General features: G+C 49.5%; 3 protein-coding genes across 3 annotated transcripts; 1 reads left to right on the forward strand and 2 right to left on the reverse strand.

Moving 5' to 3' along the window:
* Window positions 1-5,971: 5,971 nt before the first annotated feature.
* EV420DRAFT_1280665 (TPR/MLP1/MLP2-like protein-domain-containing protein) lies at window positions 5,972-7,712 on the reverse strand (the record flags this gene model as incomplete). The annotated part of the gene is made up of 8 exons (XM_060468214.1): window positions 5,972-6,043; window positions 6,098-6,398; window positions 6,451-6,665; window positions 6,716-6,949; window positions 6,992-7,157; window positions 7,209-7,423; window positions 7,537-7,576; window positions 7,633-7,712. The coding sequence occupies 8 exons, from the start codon at window positions 7,710-7,712 to the stop codon at window positions 5,972-5,974; spliced, it is 1,323 nt and encodes a 440-aa protein (XP_060322594.1).
* Window positions 7,713-18,278: 10,566 nt separating this feature from the next.
* Window positions 18,279-20,935, forward strand: EV420DRAFT_1669754 (uncharacterized protein; the record flags this gene model as incomplete). Its single annotated transcript, XM_060479033.1, has 4 exons — window positions 18,279-18,354; window positions 18,408-19,361; window positions 19,410-20,001; window positions 20,137-20,935. The coding sequence occupies 4 exons, from the start codon at window positions 18,279-18,281 to the stop codon at window positions 20,450-20,452; spliced, it is 1,938 nt and encodes a 645-aa protein (XP_060322595.1). The 3' UTR covers window positions 20,453-20,935.
* On the reverse strand, window positions 20,598-24,190 carry EV420DRAFT_1669760 (uncharacterized protein; the record flags this gene model as incomplete). The annotated part of the gene is made up of 15 exons (XM_060479034.1): window positions 20,598-20,878; window positions 21,043-21,066; window positions 21,123-21,168; window positions 21,209-21,424; window positions 21,451-21,472; window positions 21,558-21,730; window positions 21,778-21,957; window positions 22,015-22,114; window positions 22,169-22,591; window positions 22,651-22,850; window positions 22,910-23,089; window positions 23,149-23,367; window positions 23,425-23,801; window positions 23,891-23,983; window positions 24,046-24,190. 15 exons carry the CDS (start codon window positions 24,188-24,190, stop codon window positions 20,598-20,600), a joined length of 2,679 nt encoding a protein of 892 aa, XP_060322596.1.
* Window positions 24,191-26,456: the final 2,266 nt, after the last annotated feature.

Consider the following 26,456-nt stretch of genomic DNA (forward strand, 5'->3'; position numbering starts at 1 on the left):
ACTAGTGCTACTACGACCAATTGCCGAGGTTCAGACAGCCTCTCCCGCCAGACGTCGGCCTCTATCCTCATCTGCCTTCATTTCCGAATCATGCGGAGCGCGAATCTTTTCTCTTTTCTCAGGCTGTTGCGGTTCTGGAGGAACAATGTCGCATCCTGTCTACTAACTTCTAAGGCGCGACAGATATTGTTGGCCTGCTCCTCTCTAATGTCAACGGGCTTATGCTATATTGGTATCGGGATCTTCGCCTGTTGCGAACTGTTTGCTTGTTCATCCTCCCCTTTTGGCGCGTTTTCGATATACGGCCTGGGCTAGTCTTCTCCTGCACCCTTGCGTCCTAGTCCCCTCCGCAGCCTAACTCTCATACCTAATAATCCTCTAGGAATATACATACTGAGATGCTCCTTCAGCGGGTCCACATTCCATCCCGACGTAAATTCAACTTACCGTTGTTGTATATGCTACGCAGTCAAACAATGATCAAACCGGAATGAAATTGGTTTTTCCCTTTGATTTCCAATGTAAGAGCCGGTAAGAAGGTCGCCGTCTTTCTATTTCATCTTCCTAATTTCGAAATCTGACGCAAAGCTCTTAGTATGTTTGGATGTGGTGAAGTTGACGAGTCGCACGTCTCCTTCGCTACCGTTTTCCAAGTGGCGAAGTGAGGGGTTCGTGCCTTGTTTGACTTTGACAGGATGAAATGAAGACCTACGTGCGAAGCTTTCTTGGCACAGAATAAAGCCGTGATGCTATACTTGACGCACACCGTACCCACCATTGAAGTACGCTATTAATCCGTAAAGCTCTGATCCTATGTCTGTTTGAAAATCAGATGGGTTATCAAATAGCGAGTGATGAGCCACCTCCAATTTGCAAGGTGGAAGTAACCATTTCGGTGATGGTCGGGACTGGACACTCTCGGCCTACTTCGGCGGTTGTAAATATGACAGGCTACTCGGCACGGGGGTGCTCGGCATATGTGGATGGCGAATGAGTTCCATCAGAGCGAGGTGTATGTACAAGTAGGCACTTGTTCGTCGCACCGCTCATACATTTTCAGAGTGTGATGGCAGAGCTTTCAGTCAACGATTGGGATGATGGACACAGGAAGAAATCACAACAACGTAGCACTAGAAGGAAGCTTAAGAGTGAAGCGAGCACCAGCGAGGCGAGAAAATCAGGGAAGACTTACAAGTATAGATTTTTCACCCAACTGACAATGATCATTACTACCAGAAGAAGTAAAGACGTCCCAGAAATAGAAAGATCCACGGTACTTGGAGAAGCACCACTCCCGTAATGAGACACTATGAAAGACGTAGGGATGGGATGGAGCTACGGTCCAATAAACAATTATGAAGGGATAGTAAAGCGTCGAATAGATGAATCTGATGGAGGGAAGAGGGAAACCTCCGAGAAACTTTATCTGGCATGAGAGCGAATCTTTGAGCGGGTCAGGGTAAAAGGACAATCATATTCGTCTGATGCTGATGGCTTAGAGGATGGGAACAGAGAGCGCTTTCTCGGGCAATGCCAAGACTAGGGATGGGGGATGGTGAGATGGTTGTTTAGTATCGATGCAGGTCCTGCATAATCGCAGACGAGATCATCTAAATGGTACGAGTTTCCGCAGCGCGAAGGGAAGAACGTCTATGACTGACCATCATCCCAAAGATGGCGGTTTGACAGTCAACGATTGATGATGATGGGAGGAGAGTTGTTCAGTCAGTGATGCACGGAAAAACCGGAGAAATGATAGGAACAAGACAAGGAAAGAATCAAGGATGCGGGGAAACGTGACGGGAACATGACCAAGGTACAGAAACTTGAAGAGAACGGCAGCCCGAGGATAGCCAGGCAGGTCGAGAGAAAATATAGCACGTCCTTGTCTGATGTACTGTTAGTGATAACAAGCTGTGCAATTTCCTGATTCCCGATTCCCGATTCCCGACTCGCAACCACACGACCGGTGCTTTTGTGGCCGACTTGGACTAATACACACTAAGCGGATACCCGCAGAGCCAGGCGAGTTTCTAAATCCGCATTTCTCGATAGATGTTGCTGCGAGCAAGAGAACAACATCGGGGTGGAATCAAAACTGCGCTTGATGGAGTTTGATTATTTTACGACAACGATTATATATATGTCCAGTCTTCGGTCAGGGCGACCATGGCGTACGGCACCGAGGGTAAGGGGCCGTACAGAAAATTGAACAGCTGCCCAAGTCGCGTTTTAGGATGATAATGTCAAACAAGCATTGAGTAATGCTGCATACCTCGTTCGCCTCGTAACCCGCGCACACGGATCCCGCCTACTGACACCAGATAGATGGAGGTACCGGAACCGGCAACAAATTCAGGAGAGAATCGTGAACCAGCTCGTCCCGTTTGGAAAGACCGGTCCGAGTGGAGGCTTTTGGCAAATAAATACTACTCGGGCTTGACTCGGGCCGACAGCCAAGTTTTTCCTTGGGTTTCCCCGATCCTCCACTCCTCTCCCCATACAGGTGTATGCCGTCGTAATTCGTGGACTCAATGTTTTCATTTTAACTCCTTGTTCTCTCATGTTATGTGCTATATTCCTTGTTTAATCCTCAACTTTTGCTTGCTACCGCTTACCGTTGGCTCATCGCACAGTTTTCTCCCGGAGAATGAATGAGAACAACTGCTAAGTATGTGATACACAATTTTGTTTTAATGCCTTCAGGCTGTTCTTCCTGGCTTCTGGTTCATGGCTATGCTTGCTTGCTGCTTTTATATTGCTCCTATGGCAGAATCTACTGAAGAAACTATGTCCGACATTTTGCAATTGCCATTTAAGGGGTATTTAGCCGCAATTATGCTATATTAGGCCATTATGCGGCCGGGCCGCATATTTGGCCTAACGAGACGAAAGTTCTTTGCGATAAGATAAGTAAAATGGACCCTAATAAAGACCCCCATCAATCTTGATAAGCACGTTTATTATGCCCCTATCAAACTGCCTAACAACCGTATATATCAACATTGTCGGTTGCCTAATAAAGCCCCCCACCGACTTAATAAGCCACTTTATTTCGTGAAATATATGTCGCTAATTAACTACAGAATAACGATTCAAAAATGGTTGTCGAGCAAAAAACAAGTAAAAGAATATTCTTTTCTCCGTAGTACTTTTCTTACTTGATTGTAACTAGGAAAGGACCTGAAAGTCAATTAATTTTTAGTAACTGAGTCCACCGGGGATCGAACACACAACCAATTTGTTTAAGAAAGAATAAATATTACAGAGATTTACAAGACATTAAGTATTAACCACTACACCATATAGTACATATATATGTAGTGCACTGGGGTTATGTTAATACATTACCATCCCTATCAGCTAATTACTCAGAATCTTTGACCCCATGCTTTCCCCTTATCTTTTCAAAGAAATGATGGCGACACGCAAGAGAAACATTTGTTAGGGACAACAAAAAACAAATGTACTGCAGAGGACCACAAAATGAACTAATTCTACTCCTCCTCTTCCTCCTCCTCCTCCTCATCATCATCATTCTCTTCGTCATCACCTTCATCAATGTTGGTATCGATGGACGCTCCCGGGTTTATCACCGTGTGAGATGCAATCACTGGTGACTGATCAGGGGTCGCCACCTTGGTCAGGGTAGTTGCCAGAGGCTGGACACCGTCGGAGGGTTCTTCTGCTGTGCCCTTCTTGCCTTTCTTCTGCTTTCTCGTGGCCGGTGGAACAGCAACTTCGGCTCTAACTTCTTCCCCGCCACCCACTTGGCCTCGCCGACTACGTGTTGCCCTGGTCACCCTGGCCATCGTTGGAGCCGGTTTACTTCCTTTCTTGCCCTTTGCCTTTGATCGGACCTTGTCGCTGCTAACTGTGGCGCCCGCAAGGACATCGTTTGTCACCGGTGCTGGGAGCACAGGAGATTCGGCTCCACTAGGAATGGCCGAAGGTGCATCTATGAATACAACAGGCACCGTGAGGGTTTGGCCGGTGCCCTGAGAGTCTGAGTCAGGCTCGTTGTTGATTGCTTCAATCTCGTGCCAGAAAGCTTCCTCCTCCTCCGTGAGCGATACAGGGACAGCAGCCGGAGCCTTGGCACGACCTCGCGTCAGAGGAAAGACATGGTCATTGTAGAATTTGACCGTGTCGCACATGGATTTCGTTCCTTTCTTGAGCTGGTCTTTGATTCGTTCGACATAGTACTCAAAATCGGCCAGATAATTGATGCCGGATTTCTTTCCTACTGGCGCAAACTCAGGATCACCAGACAGAAGATTACGAGTCTGTAATATTTTATTAGAACTTGGAAAATCCTCATCATTGATACTTACCACTATCGCGGTAAATGCGATTGCCGCAGCATTCACCTTGTTAGCATGCCACAAATCACCGTTTGTGCCTTTTGTTACAATCGGCTGGTCGTCAAGGGCCGTGCTGCCCCATAAGAGACACGTAAGGATCTGTAAAAAAGAACATTGTCATGCCCTCTGTTAATCAAAGACAAGTACTTGACACAAACCTTCACTCCCTGGATGGTCCTGAACACGGTGGCTCCTGTTGTAAACCCGTCGGCAAACAGGCAAGGGGGATGTCTGCTATAAACCCGGTCTGACTTGTAGCCCAAAAGGCGCTGGCAAGTCGGATCCTCATAGCGGTCGAAACCCCGCCTAAAATGGCCCTGTGGAATAAGGCCCTCGAAAATCTCTCCGGCGACATTTCTAAATCTGTTGAGAAAGGTTGACCGACGGGCTCCTCCGACATCTTTCATCTGTATCACAAGAGTCAGTCCAGTCAATTGTTGTAAACAGTGTCATGCACTTACAATTTTGAACAATTTTTTATACTCGCCTGCAATAGAAGCACCCACAAGCGGGTGAAACGCTTTAGGGAGAAATTCGTACAGCTTCAGGATCAATCGGAGCACCATTACTCGCTCCTGTGATGGCTTTTCTACCCCGGTATCCAAGGAATTCGTGAGGGTGGCGGCATTCATTTCACGACGAGCAGCCTCCAAGTCCAGCCCAACACCGAATAGATCTTTTTTCTCCCACCAAACATGGCCGAAGACGACCATTTTCATAGCGCAATACTCTAGCTCCCTTCGGCTCTCTTTATTGGTAAAAAGAGATGATGTTTCGGTGCTCGAGGCCAAGTCGTTTGCGGTTCTTTCTTCCCCGCCAGCACCCTGCGGTAGAACGGGGAGTTCAGCGGTCTGGGGAAGGGAAGGGGCGGTACGGAGTCTGCGAATTTCCTCTTGGCATGCTTGATTTTTGAGCTGCGAGTCTTTCAGCGCCTGCGACGTATACGTCAATTGAAAACCCAGCGAGCGAAACCAGAACTCAGTTGACATACCAAAACGAAGTCTTCCATGCTCATTCCTTCGAGTGCAGCAGATAGTTGGGTGATGTCCATAGTTGAAGGAGAGAGATGTGTGCAGAAGAAAATTGTGGTGAAAGTTGAGAAAAAAGGTGCCGAATAACATGCTTCCATATGAGGCAACTCTGGCACTTCGTTGGCGTCGACGCAGACATTGACATCGGTAAGTAGGAGTCCCCGAACGTGGATGCTCTGAAAACAGGTTATCTGAGAAAACAATGCTTCACTTCGATGGTCTCGAAGGCGATGTGAATAGCATGTTGATCTGTTCAATGACTTTCGGGAACTAATTCTGCTTGTACAGCCTTCAGAGAGCTAAAGACCTTGATGGCTGGTTTCGGCGGCCGTGATTCTATGTCTATGTGTCAATTTGGCATTATGCGGGCACAGTAAAGCGGTAGAGTGTACCTGTCTCCCATGCGAACGATTCCGACGCAAGACTGTAGATCTGGGATTGATGTACGTCGCTAATAGAACGAGTGTAGCCTCTGCCGGACGCAAGTATAATGGCTAGGCTTTGTTAGCGAGTACTTATATATTAGAAAAGAGAGACAAACATTAGATTCATCGCGATAAGGCTTCGTTGGGTGGTTCAGGTGCTCATTACAATGTAAGACACCGCTTCAGGTACAGATGCTGCGGTCTGCACGGCTCGTTCGCGTTCCTGGTGCAAACGTAAGGCGGAAGCGCAGAGAGAGAGAGATGGGGGGCAGCCTACCTCCGAAAGTGTGGCCCGTGTCTCGTTCAAAGTCTCCATCAAATGCTCAACCTGCTTCGACAACCGCAGATTCTCCTGCTTGCAAAGGTCGAGCTGGAGCTCAGAAATGTTCTTGTCCTTGCGCAAGTAGCCAACGAGTGATCGGAGCTCCGACAGCTTAGCATCATCTCCAATGGCACCTTCACCTCCACCAGCAGGAGCATCGGAAGAGGTCGCTGCTTGCTTGATACGTGCCGCTTGGCTGCTAACGTCTTCCAAGTGTCCATGCAAAAGCTTGTTGTGCTCAGCGAGAGCTTGATGGCTATCAGAAGGGTTATATTTCAGGCATAAAATTGACAGTGTTCAAAACTTACCGACGTCTTACTTCTGCAACCTCGGCATCCAAAGTCTCCTTCTGCTTGTTCCAGCTCCTCTCTGAGGCAGCCAGCTTAGCGGTCGCTGTGTCAGCTGCAACCTGGCTGTCATGAACCGCCACTTGGGAGGTGGCTAGTTGTGCGTTCAGAGCTTCGATAGCCTTCCTAGATTCGGCATGTGCAACCAACTCATTCGAATAGCGCTCCTCAGCAGCCTTTGAGGGAAGTAAGTACGAGAGAATATCATTGGAACCAGTAGGTATACCTTAGCACGCTCCTCTTGTAAACGAACTTCCTGCTCACGACTTGTACGGTCGCTCTCGGAGTGTTTCTCGGAAGTGCTCAAATCGATTATAGTCTCTTCCAGAGTTTTCTTGTCGTTCGTCCAAGCAGTTCGTTCAATTTCGAATGTCTTTTGAAGTTCGTTTAGTTGGGCGGTAGCCTGTATGGCGCCTCGCTGAGCTGCCTCTAACTTCTCTTGGAAGGCCTTGTTCTCCGACTAAGACACGTCAGACTACAGATCAGAGCAATCAGATAGAACACATGCCTCGAGTCTCGTGAACTGAGCTTCCGTTGTAGTTCTGTACTGTTCATGAGTAGACTGCAAGCTCTCAAGTGCGGCTTCAGCAGCCTGACTAATTGATTCGAATTGTTGGCACTGTTCTCTGGCTGCTTGAAGATCCACCTTGGCAATCTTCAACTCGGCCCTGGGGTACAATGAATACCATCCAGACCGTAGGTCCAAGAGCATTACGCACCTAAGTTCCGCGACTTCCGCCTCAAGCTGCTGCTCCTTGCTCATATCCTGACCGCTATGAGGAACACCAAGAGTACCCGAGCGTCGCTCATATACCGCAAGTTTTTCCTCGCTGCCCTGAACTTGTCTAGTTAAGTCTTCAATACGGTCCTCGAGGTGCTTCTTGCTAGTTTCAGCGCCGACGAGAGCTTCCCATGTCTTGGAGAGCTCTTCGGCCTATAGAGTATAAGATCGAGTCAGTGAACATTAGGATTCATGCTTACATTCTTGTCAAGTCTGGATTGAAGATCCTTGAGTTCGATATCCTTTTGTAGTGTAATGTTTCGGACATTATCCTGTTCTTCGGTCAACTGGGTGCGCGAATCTTGTCTAGATAACATTGAAACATTAGCGACTCAAACCGCGTAGATGGAGAGTAGGCATACACTTGTGCTTCCAAGAGTTGCAGTTGGCTTTCCAAACGACGACGGTCGTTCTCGCCGGATTGTTCAAGATCGTTGTGCATCCTCTGAACACCCCATAATTTATTGAGCCTTGGCATAGAATGACAAACGAATTGAAGAGCCCTGTCGCGGACTTGAGATTCTAACGTTTGAACGGGTAAGTCAGCTCCAAACAATGAGAAAACAGAATCTCACTAAAAACAAGCGGAGGCCAAGAAATTAGCAGCACATGGGTGGAAAATGCCAGCGGGTGCTCATCGTGGTCGCAGTAGAGGTTGATTCCTCATGGTAGCACAGATGGAGATGCAGTCCCGCAAAGTTGTTTGCCCGCGAGGTTTTCCGCCACTAAAGACGATTCGTACCACAGTCGCAGGCCCTAGCATCTGAAGCTTTGACGTCTTGAAGGTTCCAACATTCCCGCATCTAGCGAAGTGTACCACGAGTTGCAGTAGTGCCAGGATCGCCCAAATCGTAACGTGCAATGTCGAAGACGAAGGAATGGAAGATTATAGTCATGAGTCGTGAACGATATCGTCTCCAAAGGCATGCGGTGACGCGAGGTCTAACCCAGGCAGGATATGGGGCGACGCAAGGTCTAACCCCAGTGCAGGTGGTGGAAGAAAGAGAAGGGACGAATCCAAATAAGGCAACCACGATCAGTCGGACTTGCGTGTCTTGCCAGTTCACCTCCATCAAACGTCTATACCTTTATTTTCGTGTGCCGCCAGTCCCCAATTGCTTGACTGTAAACATCTATATTGGTAAGTCAAACATGTTCATTTAATCTCTAAATAGTCTATTCTGATTCTAGTATTTGTAGTTCGTGTTACCTCGGACCGTGATCTACTTCAACTGGGTTTGTACAGTAGTTTCCTTTCGTTTCGAGCACTTAGACGCCATCGTCGGTGCATTCTGGTCCGTGCAGCACTTAGACGCTTCCGTCGGTGCCTTTCAGCCAATTCTCCCAGCATCTAGACGATTTCGTCGGTGTTGTGGTCGGTGTCCAGATGTAAGCCACTAACTCTATCGACTTAGATGTGTTAGGGTCGCTACTCGCACTTCGGTAGACGACGATCCAACAGATCAAAGGCAATGAAAGTCGATGGGACACTTAGACAGAAGAACGGAGTTCGATGTTAGGTAGAATAAACCTTAGCCGAAGCTGGGGTTTAGACCAGCTGAGGCTCTACTTAAATACACGTTGCGTAGGCTAAAGATAGTGCCGCAGCAACGTCCGATCGACATCGCAGCATAGAGTAAGCGTGAATACGTAAGAAAAGAAAAAGAAAAGGAAAAAGAAAAGAATAACCGTAACATTACCCCCTCCTTAAGACTCATTCGTCCCGAATGATTCCGTAGAGTTTTCGTCACTTTCCCCTGAGCTCGAGTTCCTGGATTCGGAGTAGAATGAGAAGTCATCATCATCGTTATCTTCGTCTTCGGAGTCAAAGTCCCAATTCTCGTAGACCTTTTGTAAGTTGTCAAGCTCGAGCTCGGCGTCTTCATCGTTTTGAGTTTCGTCTACGATGGGTACTCCGTCCGCTTCTTCTGCAGTTACTTCTTGCATCTCCACCGAGGACTGTGCGTCGGAATGTCTCGGGTTGGTGCATTTGGAGGAGGAAACGGTTTCCACGTCCGTGACACATGGAGTGTCCGGGTCGTGGTATGGCGTTCGAGCCTCCAGGGGTAACTTGTCGTCCCGACCAACCGTTTTTCCGTATTTATTGACCTCCCAACGGATTCGTTGGAGGTGCGCTTCATACTCGTTGACGAGGTCCTCTGCGTTTGCCATATCTGACCGTTTAACCCAGGAATTCTCTTCTTTCGGGTACCCTCGCCATTTCACTAAGTACTCTGTTATGGCGCGGCGAGTTTTCCCGCGGCCTATAACCTTGTCCCGCTGTTCCACTATTTCCTCGATTTCGTATTCTTCTTCATCGTCAATCAGTTCTGCAGGCGGCCTCTCGGGGCGTGGTTGATTTGAAAAAGTTGGGGCGACGTAGGGTGTTAAGAGTGACTCGTTGAAGCGGTTATGGATCTTCCATTTCGTCGGCAGCTTCAACTCATAGGCAGAGGCCCCCTTCTTAGTTATAATGGTGAAGGGGCCAACACGTCGGTCCCCAAGCTTCTTGGTCGGCCGAGGCAGGTGGAGGTTGGTCGAGTCGAGCCAAACCTTGTCGCCTACCTGGTATTCCACCGCGACGCCTTTTCGTTTGTCGTAGGCCTTCTTCATGGATTCTGCCGCCTTTTCTAGTGACTTTTTGGCTTCGCCTTGTGCCTTCTCTATCTCCTCCACTAGTTTCCCCGCTGCTGGAACGGTCGTTGCTTTGTGAGATTTCTTGATCACCTCTCCGTCCCTTCCAAAGATGACCCGATAGGGGGAGTACCCCGTCGCGGAATGCTGACGATTGTTATGAGTGAAGGCCGCTAACGGCAGCCACTCGCTCCAATCATCTTGCCTGTCGTTGACGAACATCTTGAGGTACTTCTCAATTTCTTGATTAACCCTTTCCGTCTGGCCATCTGTTTGTGGATGGTATGCCGTGGAGGGGTTCCCTTCGACATGGAGTAGTCGGTAGAATTCCCTCATGAATTTAGACACGAAGACCGATCCTCGGTCGGAGATTACTTTCTCAGGCATTACGCCGTAGGGTACATAGACGTAGTCCCTCAGGATCTTGGCGAATCCGAGGGAAGTAAGTTCCTCGGTGCAGGCAATAGGGATGATGGCTTTAGAAAAGCGGTCGACGATGACGAGAATGGAATCATATCCTTTGGAGTCCGGGAGTTTGGTGATCATGTCGACCGAAATGTGGGTCCACGGGCGTGTAGGTATTTCATTGGGATGCAGGGGGGCCCGTTTCGGGCGACGATCCGCCTTGGTTCGCTGGCAAACATCACATCCTTTCACATAGGTCTCTATGTCTCGGCGCATTCGGGGCCACCAGTAGTCGCGAAGTACCAATTCTTTGGTTTTTTCGATACCGGGATGGCCCGCGGTGACATGATCATGTTTGAGGGCAATGATCTGCCCTCGAAGTTCACGGTCCATGGGAACGTAGATCCGCCCATCATACCACAATATCCCCTGTTCTCGGGATATCCCTTTTTCGTGGTTGAGAGAGTCGGAGATCCCTCGGTCCCAGCGTCGAGCGTCATGGGTGGCGATTTTGATTTTCTCGTGAAGTTCTCCTGAGGTGGGCATCATCAGCGCCTTGAAATGTTCAGCTTTGAGGACCACCACGTCTCGGTTATCCTCCTTCCCTTGGTCGTGATCTGCCCTTCGGGATAAGAGGTCGGCCTTGCGGTTTTGAGCCCCCGGCTTATGGTGTAGACTAAACTGGTACTCCGCCAACTCAGTAACCCAACGAGCTTGTCGTCGGTTGAGTTTCTGGGGCTTACGGAAGTACTGGAGGTTTGAGTGATCTGTCCAGATCTCGAAATCCTCTCGGGCCCCCATGAGGTATTGGCGCCATTCTTCGAGGGCGATCATAATGGCGAGTAGTTCTTTGTCGTAGATTTCGTAATTGCGCTCTGTAATGGAAAGAGCTTTGGACAGAAATGCGACTGGTCGCCACTTCTCGTCCTGCCATTGTGAAAGAACGGCTCCTATCGCCCCCTCGCTCGAGTCTGCCTCCACTCTGAACCGTCCTTGATCAAGGGGAATTGCCAATACTACGTCTTCTCGGAATAATTCCTTAAGCCTTTTGAATGCCTTTTGCTGGGCCTCCCCCCATGTCCACTCCTGCTTTCCGGTAAGCATGGTCAATGGTCGAACGTGCTTGCTATAGTCACGAATAAATCGTCGATAAAAGTTACAGAACCCGAGGAAGGATTGTAGTTCTTGCTTCCTTCGAGGGGTCGGCCAGTCCAGGAGGCCCGCGATCTTGACAGGGTCCATGCGAATCTTCCCCTCGCTGATGATTACTCCCAAATATTCGGTCTCCTCTACTTCGAATTCGCATTTTTCCGCTTTAAGGAACAGGTTATTCTCCCGTAATATCTGGAGGACTTTTCGTACAATCCTCTTATGCTCTGCCTTAGTCTTGGAGGCAATGAGGATATCGTCCAGATATACCGATACTTCTCCGGCTGTGATGAGATCCTTGAAGATGTCGTTCATCATCCACTGGAAGGTAGCCGGAGAGTTAGTGAGTCCGAAGAACATAACGAGGGGCTCGTAGAGGCCACGATTAGTTCGAAATGCGGCCTTCCACTCGTCCCCCTTCTTGATCCGTACGTTATTGTAGCCCCACCGGACGTCCAATTTGGTGAAGTACTTGGCCTTTTTCAGCCGATCCATGAGTTCTCCGATAAGCGGTAATGGATAACGGTTCTTGATGGTCATCTCATTCAGCTTTCGGTAGTCTTGGACCGGTCGCAACTTCCCATCCTTCTTTTTAACAAAGAAGAATGGAGAGGCCATCGGGGACTTCGAGGCCTGAATGCGCCCGGTGGCTAAGTTTTCGTCCAAAAATTTATCTAACTCCTCCTGTTCCGTCGGGTTAAGCGGGTAAACTTTGCAATCGAGATTGGCGTTAGCGTTGGGGATGAGCTCGATAGCGTGGTCCCAAGGTTTGCGTGGGGGAAGTTCGTCGAAGTTTTCTTTATCGAAGATATCTTTGAAGTCTCGATATTCTTCGGGCACTATGTCTTCGAACGACTTGACATCCTTTTTTGCATTGGCTTGGGCGGCCAGTTCGTTGGCTCTGGTTCCCATGGCCCGCACATGGAAGGCTTCTTCAAAGTCGACCACTAGGATGGTGTCTCCTTCCTCATATTCGTCCCATCGCGCTGAGGGGTCGGTGTCAGGGAGGGAAAATGGAATTTTTCGGCACGTGCATCGGGCCAAAGTGACTGCTCCGGTATCCCAATCGATTAGCGGATTATGACGTTGCAGCCAGTCATGTCCCAGGAATAGAGGTGTGGAGCCTAGATCGACTACGGCTAGTTCGATCCGCTCCACGTGGTCCCCTATTCGTAATCTTACTTCGGCATATTCCGTGATGTCCCCACCCTTGTTTCTTGTGCCGTCGGCATTGTAAACGGGCACGGGGCGAGCGGCCTTTTTAAGATTGAGGTTATGGGCCTGGGCCCAGGCGCGATCGATAGAACTGCCCGTCGCGCCGCTGTCAACTAGGGCGGATAAGGCGTGGATCTCCCGGGTATCGAGCGTTTCTAACTGAAGTTTTATTGAAACGTTCCGTCCCTTCCTCCCTCGTATGTACATGGGCGGCTTCTGTAAATCCTCCATCCATTGCCACCGTTCCCGGGACTGAGTCGCGGTTTCGGTCTGCTCTTCCAATTGATGACATAGCTGGTCAGTCACTTCTCCTCGTCGTCGAGGGTGTATCCATCCGTTAAGGACGGCACGGGTCGCTGCGTCTCCTCGAGCGATGCGGAGTGCTCGGCGGGTCCAAAGGATCCCGTGAGGCTCGTAGTACATTTCCTTGAACACCTTCTGGTCGTTGGCATTGGCAGTAAGAGATACGGCGGGGGACGTCGGCCTTCTGGGAGTCACGACCGGTATATCGGATCGTAAGTGGGCTTCTTCGTCTTCTATTTCTTCTACGGATACGTGGGGTCTTGTACTCATGGGTGGCAGTTGGTCACCGGGCCGGTCGATAAGGCCCCTCGGCGGCATTTGGTCACCTTCCGACGAGTTGGTGGAGGAGGGCTCGCTGCCCTGTGTTCGGCCCTGGCCACGGGCGCTTGTGCGCGGCGTTGTAACCTCCACTGTCGATCCTCTCTCATTGCTCTTCCTAGACCCGGCGGTACTTCGGGTTGCCCTTCGCGAACGCACACATGTTGGCTCCTTCGAGAGGTCTGCACTTTTTGCCGTCGGGTGTCCCTTGGCTACTAGGGGCAGGTGGTCTCCCGAGCTCCCGGCCTCAGCTGCTTTTCCGACGCTTCCCGCTGGAACAGACGCCTCCACAGGCGGAGACGCAGGCCCAGCAGGCTGGGCTGACGACCTTTCTCCCACTCCGGGCTGACCTCCCTTCGTCAAGGGTGCAGTCGAGACACGACCTAGGGGGCTCCGCCCTCGAGGGGCTTTCCCTATGCGGTCGGCCGGGGGTTCCTGAGCTTGGACGGCCCCTAGGGGTTCATTGCTAGTCGCAGACCGCGACGAGCGGCGGTAATCCCCTCCTACGCCGTTGGCTGTTGGCGATTCTTCATTCTTAGTTTCTTCCACTGGTAACGCGGCGAAAAAGTTGGTATATTGATCATACGGAGTCCCTACATACGTAGTATAAGTCCGGCTAGAATTACATGATTGCGCACCAATAGAAACTAAGTCCTTGGCCGACGTCGTCGAATCGCTTACTTCGACGCCGGCTGCTCTTTTGACGACTTCTCGTCCTTCTTCTTTTCTTCCTTCGCCTCCTCGATCTTCGTAGTGGGGGCGAGTTCCTCGTGTTCGGCTTCAGCGAGTAATTGGCGGAGGCGGGCGACGTTGGGCTTTTTGCGAGGTGGGAGTTTGACGGGAAGCCACTTGGACTTGTCGTCAGGGCACTTATGCTTTGGGCTCCACCCCGTGTTTCCGCACTTGAAGCATCTCTTGTCGGACCGCAGCTTATCGATTTCCATCGGCTGCCCGGCCCCTCCATAAGTGGTTCCCGTGGCATCTTTCTTATCGCCACCTGACCCCTGTCCGCCCTTCTGTTGATTGCCTCGACCCGAACCGCCCTGGTTCGAGGAGGTCTTACTGCCTAATCCTTGGGCTACTCCGTATCGATAGTTGGCGTCGATCCTCAAGACTCGCGCCTTCCATTGTGCATAGGTTGTGGGGCGCTCGTTGTCCCCATGCATAACCGTGTTTCGCACCGTTGGCCTTATCGCCGCTTCTACTGCTTCGAACATCTGCTTCTCGTCGCCGAATTCCTCGCACTTGTGAGCCAGCCGTTCGAACTTCGTGAAGAACTCGACTGCGGATTTGAAATCCGACTGTCGGATCTTCTTCCATTCTGACTTCCATATCGTTAACTCCGCCACCTCGCGGAACTCGCGCTTGAGGTCCTCGGAGAATTCCGCCCACGTGGGGAATCTCCAATGGCCCTGCGGGTCCCGGTACCGGTAGTATTGGTCGACCCACCATTGCTGCGCATCCCCTCGTAGGTATCCTTGAGCGAACGTGATGCGGTAGGGGTTGTGCCCCTGGTCGTTCATGCTGTAATACATCGGGAATACCGCGAAATAGACCTCGCAGTGGTGCAGGAAACGCGTGATGTCTGAAGAAACCCCGGTAAAGTACTCGGGCTGAGTTACTAACTTGGGTTTGACATCGTTCCATGGATTGTTAACGGCTCCCGGCGCGAGTTGCCAGGGAGGAATGGGATCGGGGGGAGATGGTACCTGCGGCGGTACTGGCGGCTTAGGTGGTCGCGATACCGACCGTAAGTTTCGATTTTCCCCCGGAGGAGGATATCCCGCGGGGCCCGGGTAGGATGGCTGCTTCGGTGGGAACGGGGGTACGGTAGACCCCTTTCCCTTATCGGTGCGGGACGGCCCAGCGCCTGGGTCGTCCATGTCGTCGTCGTCTTCTCCTGCGCCTCCAAAGAATCCTTCGGGAAAGAAACTCGACGAGTCCGTCGGATGAGGCATTGGCTGAGGCCGCCTGTAGGGTTCGCACCCTTGCTGGGGCACTCCTGGATTCACCAGGTTCCAGACGATGGCCGCCCGGTGCCAGGTTTCTACTTCAAGTATATTTTTCATCAGGTACACGTCACCCATACTCTTGGCGTGACGGTAATCCTCTCCTGCTTCGGAGAAGAGCCACTGCGGGTCTTTCTCCATATCTTCCATCATGATTTCGTATAATCCGTGCCATGGTAACAACTCAAATATGCCGGGTCTAGGCATTGGGCCCTGAAGAAGGACCTGCTTCACCGCCGCCATTACCGTCGGTTCGAGGGCTTGGTTCGGAGGCCGACTTGGCATCCTTTGCGTCCTTCCTCTCTCTGGCGAGTCGGTCGAGCTCCTTATTTCTCCTCCACCGGCCGATGTCGGAGTCCTCATTAGAGATCTCCTCCTGGTATACTCTCCAGGCTCGGGCTCGAGCCTCGAGGTCTGCTCCTGCTCTCCGGGCGTATCCGGTGTAGCGAACGGCAGCGGCTCGTATTCGGTTGTCGATTTCGGCGGGAGTGGCGTCGGGCTCAAGGGGAAGGTCCCAGAAGCCGTTTGGGCCGTAGAGGGCGTCTTCTTCTGCGCGTCTGATGCGTGCATCATGCGCTCGTCCTCGGTCCATTCCGGCCTGGACCTCTGGGGACTCCCGGGCATCTCGAGGGAGTCGGAGGGACTCGATGTACGTGTGGTAAAGAAGGGGCCACGGGCGCTGTGAGAGAGGGACGGGGTCGGCGAAGGCTCGCGACGAGACTGACGGTTCCCAACCGGAGACTCCGGCGAGGCGCTCGGCTGCGGTAATTGTCCCAAAGTCTTCAGCGTCGAGATCTGGGAACTCGCTCCAAAGCTCCCCACTCGTCGGCTCGATCGGGGCGACGGTGGAAGGGAGCGTGGGGGTCTCGGGCCTTTCAGGGATCGGGTCGGGCTTTCCTCTGGCCGCGATTCTGGCCACAGCAGTCTCTTCCCCGTCGTCGGCGTAGACCCAACTGGTGTGGGGGTGCCAGCCGACTGGAGGGCCTCTATTGGTTGGCCAGGCCCTTGGAAGAGACTGTGAGTGAGCTGAACTGGTGGAAGCTGCGGAGGCTCCGAGGCTAAGCTCTCCGGAGTCTGCGTCGTAGTCATCCTTTTGCCTCTGTATAAACCTCCTTCGCTCTGCTCCGAGGTCGGAATCGCCCCACTGGGCCTCGACCCACTTTGTGGACGACCTTCCGGACCAGTTGTCTCCGGTATAGGTTGCATCCTCCTCCGTGTTCGGGTAGATGTCGTCGAGGAGGTCGTCGAGGCGGGTTCTTTCCCACTCGGTGAGCTCGTCGCCTTCAAACTCGGTGTCAGGGCTTTCTTCGCCCGTGACCAGATGCCTGGTGTCTTGTCTTCGGCCTCTGTCGGGGCTTGACTCGCCTTCGACTGGAGACTGGTCGAAGAGGCCTGGTAGGGGCGAGTCTCCTCTGTCGAGGAGTATGCTCCTGGTATCGGTGATGTCGACGGAGTCGGTTGACTCGTCGGTGGCGCTTCTGTAGGAGTCGGTGCTCGACTCTGAGGATCGCGAGCTGGGTCGCGACGATCCGTAGAGGGACTCTCCATAAAGAGAGTGTAGCTCGAGCCGTGGAGTTTCGGGAACGGGTAGTGTCTGCTGTGAAGCCGCGGGGATGTCTATCACCTGCGGGGGGTATGCGGGTACGCTGGGCACGTAGTGGACGGGGAGCGGAGTTCGTGTCCTCCTCTCTCGTCGGCAACAGCAGAGTGTGTAATATAAAGAAATGGACAAGAAAAAGGCGATAAAAGTTACGAAGATTGCTGGAATGGCGTCGGACCAGGGCATCCGTATAGTGATCTATCCTTGGCGTAGGTCGACGATTGACCATGCAAGCTGGTATACCGCAAGGATGGTGAGAACGATCAAGAGCGCGATGATCAGGCTAAGGTCGGTCTCGTAGTTGGAACCGTTCATTAACGAGATTTCGCAGGTCTCGTCGGGAGGGGTGCTCGTTACTATTAACAGCAGAACTGTTAAAATAGAGGCGAGCTGAAGGGCGAGAATGAAGGGTTTCGTGTTGGGATACGTTGTTCCTAAACGAGGCGGGGATATAACGAGTACAGGGCGGCCAGCAAGCTTGCTAGCAACACTGCCGGTATTCCGAGCGCGATTAGGAGAAAGGTTAAGTATACAGTCAAAAAGACTGCAAGGAGTAGGTCGTCGTAGAGTATTGATTCAACAATCAACCGAGTTACTAACAACAGAAGGAGTAGCCGAGGGGGTATTAGCCACAAGGCTAGTGCGACGAGGTAGTGTATCGGATGAATGGTGAGTGCTTTTCCGTTGGTCCACTCGCTGTACGTTGACAAGCACCGGGTTGTCCACACGAACGTAGGCGATGACCTCTCTGGTCAAGCGGGGTAATTTCTTCAAAGAGTTGGGCAGCGCTCTTTCTCGGAAGTGACGCTGAGCAACGTAGAGCGAGCTTCGGCTAAATGTAAGCCACTAACTCTATCGACTTAGATGTGTTAGGGTCACTACTCGCACTTCGGTAGACGACGATCCAACAGATCAAAGGCAATGAAAGTCGATGGGACACTTAGACAGAAGAACGGAGTTCGATGTTAGGTAGAATAAACCTTAGCCGAAGCTGGGGTTTAGACCAGCTGAGGCTCTACTTAAATACACGTTGCGTAGGCTAAAGATAGTGCCGCAGCAACGTCCGATCGACATCGCAGCATAGAGTAAGCGTGAATACGTAAGAAAAGAAAAAGAAAAGGAAAAAGAAAAGAATAACCGTAACACCAGACGATTAGGCAATTCCGCTCGAGCTTCCACGGTTTACGCCGACGACCTACTCCCGGATTTCTCACTCGAACAATTTTCTACCGCGCTTTCCATGTTTCTCGTACATATGGACTAATGACGTACCAGAATACCTGCTTTGATACTCGCTCTACATTAGCCTGAGGTAGGTTAGGTTCTTAAAGATGTTTCTAGCAGCTGACTGATTATGCTGCATCCTACTAGAACCATGGAAAGTCAATTTACCTACGAGCACTTGTCCAACGACCCTACTGGCCTGTTACACAAGAGAAATGTTGCAGCTCGTGCGTCCCATCTTATTTCTTTTCAAAATTAATCTGATTGAATAGGAACACAGCTATCGGACCTTTCGATGGAAGGCTGGGTGCATTGGTTGAAAAAGGGTGGTTCATGGTGACCCCCAATGCATTAGGATTGTACCAGCCTTCTCTTGGTATCAACCGGGAGATGTACATGCGAGCAGACTTTAGATATGCCGCCGACGACCCTCTATTGTGGCCGCAGTTCTATGTACGCTCGGATCCATGGCTCAGCTGCATACGAAAGCGTCCCAAGGACCCACTTGACCCCTTCCTACCACTCTACAATCCTGTCGCTCGCTCTGATTTCAGTACATCTGGATCTGCATCACAGGACAGTCAACTCGGAAAGTTTTCGGACGCGTCCTTCATTTGTCTACGCGCGGCCGCTCAGAAAGTCATTGACATGTCCGAATCTCAGAGCTGGGGGTCGTCTGACTCATTGCTTAAGGATTTTCGTCGTGGACTGTGCACGCTCCTTCATTGCCTCGAGTCATTGCCGTTCATTTTCGATAGAATTCGTCTGGCAGTGGCGGAGACGCAGCGCGTAGCAATTGAAATGCGTGCTATCATGGACTATATCACAATTTACCGCCCACGTATGCTGGCAACCAATGTCCCTTCCTCTACCAAAAATATAGCCGATACGGAGCTCATCGGGGCCTTTACGACGGACCCTATTATCGTCGAAGAGTTTTTCAGAGCCAGAATTCCTGTATGGCTTCTGCTCAAGTTGGACCGACTCCCTTTCACACGAATCGATGCCTACACCTCCCCTTTAGAACCAAATCAATATCTTAATATTGAGTCTCCACGAATACGGCTTCGATCGGTCTTTATCGGGGCCTCTGACCAAGCTGAAAAGTACAAGGCATTTCGGCTCTTTACTCGAAATCACTTGAGATTGCCGAACCCTTTTGCGCTCGTCCCCGGCGAAGTTCGTTTGGACCCTCCTCTACCAGAGCCATTGTCATCAACACGTGGAAAACCATGTAAGTTGGGGTTCTTCATGCTTCATCCCTTTCTAAAGTTGGTTATAGATGATGTTTCTACTCAAAGAGCGAAACAAAAGCATCCGAGTCAATCTAACCAGACAAGATTCCTTTCAGTCATTGTTCACCCTCGTTTACCGCCTGCTATCCCGGTATGGCAGGCTGCGGTGGAGTCCACAAGCTCAGATCGTTCTCGATGTTACCCAGAAGCAAGGATTGCCGAAGCAAACGGATATATCTTTCCACGACCAGATATCTTCATTGGTGCACAGGACGAACACAAAGCTCTCGAACTCGTGAAAGCATGGCTATGCCTACGTCCTCTGCTACTGGCACGAGTTTCTTGTTCATCGTATTCAGCACAGCCGGTAGCTCATCAATCCTGGCGCATTATTCTAAACTTGGACCATTTGATGAAGAATGCAAGATCAGATGGCGCCAGCTCATCCAGAAGCACACCGACGAAAGCCGAGAGACGTAGAGAACAAGCCGTCGCTTTTTTGCAAGGTTGCGCGGGCGAGCTGCAGATTGATACTAAATTCAATGTTGGTCCTGCAGTTTGGAGAGGCATAGAGCTCGAGATGTTAACAAATGATCATCATCGGGAAATCGCCTGGGAGCTTGCAGAACTCAACTTCAGGTTCGAGTTGCTAGCATTGGATGCACGAGCAGCGACTAACGGAGGAAACCACGATTTTACTCCTGCACTGTCTACCCAACGGCCTTACCATGGCATTTGTCGCAGTCAACGTCGGCAGTGCTAATCATGGGCTAGGACATCCGACTTGGCGGCAGAGAGCTCCATACGTGTTTCCATTGATGATGAATGTGATGCGCTCTTGGAAGGCTTGCCTGCATTTGATCCAACAGAAGAGGACCAATTATATGGAAGCCACAATTTGATGAGATCGAAAAATGTGTTGCTCTTTTCTATGTGGAGTCGTTCTTTCGCTTCTTCGGTCGTGCACCAGTCATTCCGCGTCATCTCCCCCATTCTCCGCAGACTTTCGTTTGTGCCCGAGACATGTGAGGAAATGTATACAGAAAGATCGGGTCTTGTGTTTGATATTGCGCAGTTCCATGAGCAGTAATACCTTTTGAAGCTGGAGTATAACTTGTTGAGTTAGGTGCGTTCTCTGGTGTCCTTTCGCATTATCCTCTCACTGTTAAAAGTTTTTATAGTATAGTATCCGTTTATATGTTTTCAGCTATGCCGTACTACAATGTCTATTTCCTTCAATCACGGCCACCAGTATACTTGAGGGATTTCATCCTGAGAAACATATCGCTGTCAATGCTATCAACAATCAAATACTCCTTGAATCCATCGCCTGGCTTGGCCCCAAAATCTTCAACCAAGAGCGCCCCTCGAATAATCATGTAGACGGATACAAATACTGATTTTTCTTTCTTTCGTGCACGGACTCGATAAAAGCCAAGGTCCTTGTCTAGCTTTGCAGTTGTTGTGCCTACGGGTTCATCGAGAGGACGGACAAGGGCGAGAGGAAACGTTTTTCCTGCAATAACACAAGTGAAGACCATTATAAGCTGCGCGAAGAATGGACGCTCGGTGCTGTCAATGAGGAGGGAAATCGTATCGTGGATGATTATAGAAATCAGGGCTGCATCGCAAATAGTCGGTGGATGTGGTCCAATCAACGTGTTTGTTTTCATAATTGACTTTCAAAAGGCCGTATAGCTGAATCTGTAAGTGGTATATCAATCATGAAAATAAAGCTCTAACAACCACATATTGCTTACCTCTTCGTGTTGCTTGAATGTCTTGAATACTACCTTTCTCCATCGACTTCAGGGACAATATCAGGGTATTTCGCAAACTGTCCCACCATGAAGGATGATAGACGTGTTTGAAAACCCTTGAACGCCGGGTCGCCTGCCTTCAAAGCCCTGATTTCTCCGATTTTGAAGACCCCACCCCCTTTACCACGGTGCCCATGTAAAGTCACTTTCCCGGAGTATTTGGAAGCTGATTTATCCTGATCTTTTAGCTCGGAGTCGTCGTTTTCGGACATCTGCAGTTGCTCATCGTGTAAGTCGATTTGCTGTCGTATAAATGATGCAGCATTACACCACGAATCGACACGTAGAATCTAAATCAAGATAGGTTCAGTTGCTATATTGGTACCTGCTGAAATCGGAAGTACCTGCTCCGCTACATCTTTGAAGTTGGTTCACAACTGATATGCGTCTTTTAGAGGGCCATGCATTTTCTCGTTGGGCTTCGTATTGTAGTTCAGCGTGACACCCTTTTGCAAGATATCGTCAACGACATGCTGGTGAGAGTGGACTTTGGGGAAGTTCCATGATTTCGCGCCCGGATTAATCGACCGTGTGAGTTGTTCGTACTCCTACATTTGATCAGCCTGTCATTCATGAATATTAGGAGATGACCCACCCTTATGAGTGCTGAAAACCTGAGAAGCTCATTCTGAATGGCTTGTATGCTACGCTCAGTATGGAGGTTGAAGCCCGTGTACATATGAAGCTCTATATAGCTTCGGACACATTTCAGCAAATGATATCCATGCTTGTCCTTGGTCTCAGTGAGGAGATTATGGGTGACAAAAAGGATGTGCTAAACGTAAAATCATTGTTTGCTTGCCATGACTTGAAAGCTGGACCTTGGACTTACTTTAGACAGATCTTCATACTTTCCGCCATCAGCGAAATGGACCGCCATAAAACCGCTTTCAAAGTGATATAGATTCCTCCAGCGTGGAAAGCGTTTAATTCTATATCAAGGAAAATCAGAATGTACATAAAACATGAGAACAGGAAACACTTACTGATCGTCTGCCTGACCTATAGATTCCACGCCTAAGGCTTCAATCCGGGAAACGATTTCACGTCTGAGATGTTCTCCGAAAAGGCCATTATCATAAGCATGAAGACGATCAAAGGAAAGTGTGCGGAACGGATCGCCAGTCTTTGATGTCCCAAAAGGCATTCTATTCAAGTTGGTCAGTTCAAAGAAGACAACGCAAACTAAAGATTCGGTGACCTCAATATTTCTCAAGCCAAAGCTAGACAGAAACTTGTTCCGAGCGTCCTTCCTTGGAATGGCAGCAGCATCTGCAAGTATTTCTTGAGTTTGCTTTGATGTCCGTAGCTCGTATTTGATATCTAGACAATACTGTTCTGCCTTAGGTACCATACAGACGACGCATGGTTTCAGACCACCGGAACCTCGAATAAGGACAACAAAATTCCTATTATCACATACTATTTGGTGAGCTCGCGCTGTGATAAAATGAGACTGATGACTGACGCCTCTTCATAATCACAGCTTTTGATTGGCAATCGGGGAAAAACCTGGAGATCTACGTTCGCTAAGGCAAGATGAACCCAACCTCCTACTTTGCTTGGTGCAACTAGCGGTTCGAGGATAAATCTGAAGGCAGCATGCCACACGCGGCGCTTGAAGTCTACATAATAAACCTTCCTCTTGAACTTTGCTTCCTCCTTTATCTAAGTATAGATGATTCAGTCCAAGTATTAGAAAAATCAGATCACTGGAAGACACGGACCAATGGTAGCCACCCAACGACACGTCCACCGCCAACACCATTCCCATTTCGTATGTCAATCTTCAGATTTCCACAATGGGCAATGACAGGATAACCTTGAGCTGTACCGAAAGAAGAAAGACGTGTTTTATCAGCATATATAATGTAACAAAGAACTTTTGCGCCTTTTGGGAGCGCTGTCTGTAGCGAACAAATGCGTAAGTTGTATGATTCTCGAGAGAAGCTCTACTAAAGCACACCTGTAGATCCCAAAAAGCTTGCGCTGTCCACGGTTCATCGATGAACCGCTCGAAAGCCTGTCCATTCCACTTTGAAAGCTGAACAGCATCCCAAACAAAGTGTGGCTCCAGAAGTGGATCCTGAATCAAATCCAATGCCCAGGTCCAGAGATCTCGCCGGTAAACATCAAAGGTATAGTCTTTACCCCGGAGTGGTACAGTAACCGTCGACTTCTCAAACTGAAAAAACCTTGTCAGATATTATATTCTTAATATCGCAAGAACATGACAACTCACTGGTGTAATCAAATTGGCTGCACGATCCCAATGATCTTTGAACTCCTTCAGGCTACGGATGCTGGATTTAATGCCTTGGTTGCTTTCTGCCTCCGGGTTCAGTAGTCTGAACATAGTCTTCATCTGCTTCTCAGTAAGAGCCGCATCAAGAATGAATTCAGCAAGCTTAAAGTCATAACGTGATGCAAATGGTCGCCATGGATGTGGGTCAATAGGCGGTTCCGCATGTTGGAATGCAGGACGCGAGCGATAGTCATCAAAATGATCGATCCGTGTTAGTCGCCCACTGGACGGGTGGTAGATCGTTCGCATGTCGTCAAGTTTGTATTCAGATGTGCCATGAACACGTTCTTCCTGAGCTTCAAGTGGAAAGGTAACTGTGAAGTCATTCGGAACATGGTTTATTATTGCTTCAGACAAGAATTAGCAGGGTGAAACAGGAGGTGATCATGCAGGGATGACTTACGCTCTTGATGTTCTTGATTTTCCGACAGATGGTTATCAATAAAAACGGCGATATCTTCCCCTGAGGGTACGGTAACGACCGTTTCCGCTAAACCTACATGCAACGTTGTCAGAATGCAAATGGGGCAATGAAATGCGTAGCGGTAACCTGCTTACCTGTTCTGAACAATTGCTGCTCATAAAGCATATCAGCCTGCTCCTCATCAAGCTTTCGCTTGCAAGAGGTCTCGTGTTTCTTCAAACCACGGAGCGCAAATGAACGGAGACAGTATTGGCATTGCTCCTGACGAGCGGGCAGCATTGGATATCTGATATGAAGACAATGAAGTTTATGGTTGGGGATCTGGTGTTCATAACTGGAAATTTCACTGGGTTTTATATTGCCTAGCATACTGCATTCCTACAGTGGCTCGACTCCAGCATACATTTTTGGCGGCAGACGGCCGTTGCCCAGCAAATTGTCAAGTATCCCCATTAACTTTCTTGGGGATATCTACAGCATAGGAAGTCTTAGGAGTTCTAAAATACTTGCTAACTCTTATATTAGGGATTCGCAGTGCGGACAGCACTATCCGTTGTCGAACTGTGACTTTGCGATTCTAGCGCTTTTCGGACTTGATTCGGACCGGTGCGGATGAGATTATCTTATCTAGGTTATTAAGATCACTGGGCCTAATATACACTACGTTATGATTTCGGGCCGGATTATATTTCAAATACCCTAATTAGGTCCTGACACAATCTCCGACATACCCAATCTTCCCCAGTGCTACTAGGATCAGCTGAGTTACTCGCAAATATCTTCCCTAACTCTGGCATACGAAATAAACCATGATCACACTTCCTTTTAACGTTAATTCTCGAGGAACCTCTCAACCTAACCACCTAAGATCAGAGACACTGCTTTAGAAGCGCGCAGTCTCTTTATTGCTGGCCTCCCCGCAAAAGCATTCGCCGAAGAGTACTTAGTACTGCTTGTCGAAGATCGATACTACAAGAGTGAATAGTCGTTCAATGATAATACATGCTTGTAGCTACGACGGGTGACTCGAAGTCAGAGCTGTACAATCGGTATGTATCACGAGTTCATGCTTTTCATGGGCTGACCGATCAGTCGTACACAGATCACCCTTCCCGCCAGAACTGCCCAACCCAAGCCCAAGTACCAGCAACAATCCCCCGGTTCGGGATGTCCTTTTACCTACACCTGAGCGGCCTCACAGTCCGTATCGGAGTACACGACGTGGAGAATGTGCCACGATTTTACATAGATCGTGCTGTTACAGGTCGGGCTGAAATCACGCAAGAGTTATGATTCCTTTCTTTATTGCTGGACGACGTGGAGTCCGCGGGGTTGAAGAATGACGAAGAACAGTAGCAGAAGAGGAGGTAGATGAAGCTAACATTGGTCCCAGAAGGATACAAGGATGATGAAATAGAAATTGACGAAAAGGTTGAACCTAGATATCCATCCGAAAATAATTTCGTCGAGGGACGCAAGATGCGGGGCAAATATTCAGTTACACTGTCACGGTTATGGTACTCCGATACCTCCCCTCAACTCTTTAGGATTCTCAGATGTAGACGTTTTGAATGCTTTACACGCTGGGATCAATTCTGTCAGCAGGGGATTTGACTATTCCGAAGATACAAGCGTTTCGCAGAGTAGTCGCACAGCAAACGGAGTAATGACCTATCGTCTCTCCCATGGGAGCCGGCTACTCCGGCACCACATTTGCTTTGCGAGAGGTTTAACCTGTATGTTATGGGGATATGGTAAGGGCCGTAAGGCTGTGCCGGGGAAAATATTAGGAGAGAGAAAGACGTTAAGGAGATCCTTTTTCATTTCAACAATCACGTTCGATATTGAACCTGGCACTCGGCCATTGCGCCCATAAAAATTTCACTAGGTGATTTAGAAGCAAATTAAGGATGAGGTTCAGAGACGTCGTAGTTAGAACTGGAAGATTTACAAGCACGTTTTGAAGTATTATTATAGAATGCCTGCGTTTGCGGTCTACGGTTTCCATCAGTTGTTAAGAGATTGGGCGGACGATTTATTTTCCGATATTAAATAAAGTACACCTACCGCAGAGGAAGCATTCAAGGTTTGTAAGTACCGGGTAACGCAGAAAACCATTGTGTTGGTCATTATTGGAAGAAACAGGAGAAGCATAGCAGTGCTACCTGGCATTTTGATCCATCGCGTGCTGGTGCCAACAGTACCGTGACCCAAAGCGGGAACTATGACTGATGCTACAATCAAGCTGTAACTCGGAAGGTTCTCTGATTCGGCTAGCTGTTTCGAAAACCGAGATCTACTTATCCAACTGGTTCAACTCACCATCGATGCTTTAGACGGATTGGTCATTCATTGATGAATTGTCAGTACTCCTAAATCCTTTGAACAAACAAAGACTCATCTTCGGCGATTCCGGCGTCTAGCGAAATGCTGATACCATACCGGGCACGCACGGTGTCTACTCCTTAATAGAAGAAATAAATCACTGATCGGACAGTGGTTCAATCAGATTCATTTCTATACGGATCCTACAATCTTTTGAATC

Source organism: Desarmillaria tabescens (assembly GCF_030435595.1).
Source record: "Desarmillaria tabescens strain CCBAS 213 chromosome Unknown EV420scaffold_110, whole genome shotgun sequence".
NCBI lineage: Eukaryota > Fungi > Basidiomycota > Agaricomycetes > Agaricales > Physalacriaceae > Desarmillaria > Desarmillaria tabescens.